The following is a 4739-nucleotide window of genomic DNA, read 5'->3' on the forward strand; positions in this document are numbered from 1 at the left end:
CAAATCTTTCTTAGTCTTTTTATTTTGCTGCATGTAAAATGTTATTATCACATTGTGACCAGCTAAACTATTGTTATCAGTGTGTATCCATAACATTAGAGTGTGGACTGTACCTGGGTTTAGGGTGACGTTGCCCCTAGATGATGATCTTGTGTCAGATTTTTTTTTAAATCCCACTGAAGATTAAGGTTAGGATAGGAGGAGGTGAAGCTGATCCTAGATCTGTATCTAGTGGAAACGTCACAATGGAGATTGTGACTGAATGTTTCACTTCCTCTCCAGCAGAGGGGAGCAGCAGCACAGTAGTGTGACTGAGAAGACCTTCCTTTTACTGGAAGGACAGAACAGTCCCCTCTCCTGTGTCACAACATCTATCTGCCTCCAATATTCTTCTGTCATACCTCTTAACCCATCCCAGGAAGACACCTCTATTCTTTAGTGTAATAAACTACTGAAGGCAGTCTGCTGTGTTTGTTCTGATTATCATCACATTTCTGTTATTAGTTATGTTCCACCACCTTTCCCCTTGTCTCTTATTTCTTACATCATGATGTTATTGATCTAGTTTAATGTCCTATGTCTGTAACTAATCATGATCAAACGTGTATTAAGATCTTAGTATAGACAGCTACTATGTATAATAACTACTGTACTGCAATAATAAAATGTACTATATGTATTAAACAATGGACATTTATTTTTTTAAATGCAATTGTTACATCTATTTATAGCAACTATTTATAGGAATTACACAAACATTTTATTTTAGGTATGGGGGTAATTGTCTGCATTATTTTCAATCACCCATATATTATTTTGTAAATATATACAGTACTGTATATATATATATATTTACAAATGGACAACAACACTTAGGCTTCTATATCCAGCGTTTACATACTATATACATTTTACTGACACAGTATATTTGACATTAGTTGTATTTTGTTTGTTTTTAGTCCTTCAGCTCCCCTCCCCTCAACTCCTCCCCTCAATCCCTCCCCTCTACCCCTCCCCTCTATCCCTCCCCTCTACCCCTCCCCTCTATCCCTCCCCTCTACCCCTCCCCTCAACTCCTCCCCTCTACCCCTCCCCTCTACCCCTCCCATCTATCTCAGTGTTGATTTATATTTGCCATATATTTTCCAACTGTGCTGTTTCATAAAAGTTATAAACCTATATACAAAATCAGAACTGTTTGTGGTCGCCATTGAAAACTCACGTGTCCTGGTCTCTGTCTGCCCAAAATAAATGTTTAACCCAAGTGGAGAGTTGAAGGACACATGTAAAGGAGTTCCCGGGGTTCAAACCAAATCTGTTAAAGTATGAGGGGGGTTATTAACAGTGGGGCATCTATCATAGGTTACTGTTTAAGTTCCCTAAGTTGGTATCCATCAACATTTATCATAGGTTACTGTTTAAGTTCCCTAAGTTGGTATCCATCAACATTTATCATAGGTTACTGTTTAAGTTCCCTAAGTTGGTATCCATCAACATTTATCATAGGTTACTGTTTAAGTTCCCTAAGTTGGTATCCATCAACATTTATCATAGATTACTGTTTAAGTTCCCTAAGTTGGTATCCATCAACATTTATCATAGGTTACTGTTTAAGTTCCCTAAGTTGGTATCCATCAACATTTATCATAGGTTACTGTTTAAGTTCCCTAAGTTGGTATCCATCAACATTTATCATAGGTTACTGTTTAAGTTCCCTAAGTTGGTATCCATCAACATTTACTTTGATTAATTTATGGCACCTTTTATTAAGTAATTTTGAATATTATTTGTAATTTTGAATGTATTGTTTTTTTTATAGAATTTTAAGGATTCTGTAGGAGGTGCTATGGCAATTGAAAGGCTGGGGTTGAGCTCGTCCCAGAACCGGAGACGTGGGCAGACCATGCTAAGCAGATTCCATTAGCTTCCATAGCCACAGAGTCAGATTCCACAGCCACAGAGTCAGCATGTTATTTAAGGCTATGGATAAGGTTAACAGTGTGATTAGGTTAGGGTTAAAGATATGTTTAAAATACAATTTTAAGAAGATTAATTGTAGAAATGGGCGGCCGTTATGACTTTGTGGCTATGGAAGCTAGTGACAACTATCAAAAGCTGCAATTACGTGCTCGTCAGAACTTCCTATTTCCTAACTTGAAAATTCAAAATTCACTCGCACATCTGAGTTATCTTTTTTGCAGGTGCATGGTAACAGTTGAATAAATGTGAAAAATAAGAAAAATATAAGGGCAGTGTGCTGGTTTCTTGTTTTTTCAAATTGATTCAACTGTTACCATGCACCTACAAAAAATATAATTTTCATCAATCATTGGGTACAGCGCAAGAAAAAGGTCAGAGTAATCTGAAATAGGGACATAATTCATGTTCACATTAACAACATAACATACATAGGTATTTCATCAATGAGACCTAGGAAATAGGAAATAATGTTTGCTCAGAGTATTATTTATATCACCTTCCCTGTCTGATATCTTAACTTTCTCTCTGCCACAAAATATAAAGGTAGAAATGTCATGTTTTAGGTCATTCAAATGTACTGCGACTGGATAATCCCTGTCGTTTCTCCTGATTGAATTTTTAAACTCACAGATTCTCTGTTAGAAATAACGAGAGGTTTTACCTACATAACAGAGCCCGCATGGACATTTAATAATGTAAATAACATGGGTGGTGGAGCACGTAATAATGTCATTTATTTGGAACCGTTTTCCTGTGTGTGGGTGGCAGAAATATTCACACTTCAACATATTGTTGCACTGTGCGTAACCTCTGCATTTATAGCAACCATTCGGAAGAGGGCGGTAAAGAGCCTGGCTGATTTTCTTTGTGGCTGGTAGTTGGCATGGACCAATTTATCTCGTAAATTGCGACCTCTCCAATATACAATAAGTGGTGGATTCTTAAATTCAGCTGGAAAAGCTGGGTCCAATGATAAAACATTTCTTGACAGCATCAACCATTTTTTACGAGTTCAAAGTGTATGTGTTGGTGAACATTCCAGAATGTTATTTAGCTCTAGTGGGTCTTTTTGTAGTAGTTCATCTCGTGTTTTCCCCAATGCCAAATGAAGAGCTTCATCCACACATTGTGGAGAGTAGCCTCTTCTTAGAAACCTATCACGCATCTCCACTGCTTTTTATAGACAATCCTCTGTGGAGTGGCATTTACTGCACAGTCTGAAAAACTGTCTTCTTGGAAGTCCTCTTTTTAATGGCTCAGGTTGGAAACTGTCCCCCTGTAATATATTATTTCTGTCTGTTTCTGTTCTATACAGAGTGGTAAACAGGGTTCCATTTCATTACTCAATCCACATATGGAGGTAATGAACACGTTTAGTGTCACAGTCAATAGTGAATTTGAGATTGGGGTCAATATCATTGAGTAATGCCATAAAGTCTGACAGCTCTTTTTCCGTTCCTCCCCATATGCCAAAAACATGCTGTCAATATATCGATACCACTTCAGGACTTTATTCAAAAATGGATTTTTGTTTTCATTATTAACAAAACGTTCTTCAAAAAGACCCACATAAAGGTTAGCATGTCTCGGAGCGAATGTGAAGCCCATTGACGTTCCATTCGTTTGTAGGTGGTATTCATCATCAAACCTGAAATAGCTGTACGTCAAAACATATTCAGCTCTAGAATAAAGTTTGTTGGTGGCTATTCGTTAGTATCTCTGTCTCTCAAGTTGTGAGCTAGGGCTGCCAGCCCCCGTACAGGGAATACTGGTATATAGACTCCCCACATCTAATCTGAACAAAATTGTGGTGTCGGAAATATGACTTTGTTTCATTCTTGTGCTTTTTGCTGATTTGTTTGGAACAATTCTTCAACCAATAAGAGTTTAGCTTACTTAACATTGACGATATGGTCGAACTAGCTACATTATACATACTGATGAGGCTGTATTGGTCAACAACGGATTTGTTGTCATCTTTTGGTTGAAAGGTTCAAAGGTCAGTGGTGAAACGTAACACACTCGGCAACTCGGGCAGCAACTTTTTCTCAGTTTCTGTTGTAATTCCGAAACTAGGAATTCCACAGAACTCCGATAGCAGGTGAATGCAGCAGTGAACCGTAAATGTATGTAGCGTTTTTGTCAAATAAACCAATAGTAACTCCACACCAGCCGCTGCCTCCATTCTAGTAGTGCAGGGTCAACCAACCCTACAGTTTAGCTAAACTGTCTTTTATCAACATGTAATGTAATGAGTTAACCTGCAACATGTAGCCCTGTGGTACATCAGCTTCCTGAGCTACTGCTGATGAGCTACCTTACAGGACAATGTGGTTTTGAGATGTGTCTATGACCAGGGTTTATTTTTCTATTCCTTTTTAGTATTTTTAAGACATTCATATCTGGATTTTGTCAAAACACCATAAAATCACGTAGACTGGATTGTGGTAGGTCTAATCATGGGTTTACTTTGAATCTGATTTTTGGTCTGGTCTGTGGAGATATTGGTCAAACTTCACTTGGAAAAAAGTACATAAATAAAAAATGTAAATTAATTTATTTGAATAAATCAAATCATATCAGTTGTAAAGACTGATTTACAGAATGTATTGTTACCAGCCAATCAGGGGCATGTTCACTTAAACAGAAGCAGAAAGGGTACAGACAGTGATGTGTATAGGAGTCATTGTCGTTGGTGCCTCTTCCCTTGACACATACATTTGTGTACAGTTTGTACCACACAGAAAGACAAACCACAC

The 4739-nt window shown here is 37.6% G+C and overlaps 1 protein-coding gene across 1 annotated transcript in view; it reads left to right on the forward strand.

Annotated features, from left to right (window-relative positions):
- The window catches only part of LOC139409562 (polymeric immunoglobulin receptor-like), a 7949-nt gene extending 7643 nt beyond the window's left edge, over nucleotides 1-306 (forward strand). Inside the window, exon 9 of the mRNA XM_071154937.1 lies at nucleotides 283-306. Within this exon, the coding sequence (XP_071011038.1) occupies nucleotides 283-306 (24 nt within the window). The remainder of the gene's footprint in view (nucleotides 1-282) is intronic.
- The last annotated feature ends 4433 nt before the right edge of the window (nucleotides 307-4739 follow it).

The sequence above is a fragment of the Oncorhynchus clarkii genome, chromosome 1 (assembly GCF_045791955.1).
Source record: "Oncorhynchus clarkii lewisi isolate Uvic-CL-2024 chromosome 1, UVic_Ocla_1.0, whole genome shotgun sequence".
Taxonomy (NCBI): domain Eukaryota; kingdom Metazoa; phylum Chordata; class Actinopteri; order Salmoniformes; family Salmonidae; genus Oncorhynchus; species Oncorhynchus clarkii.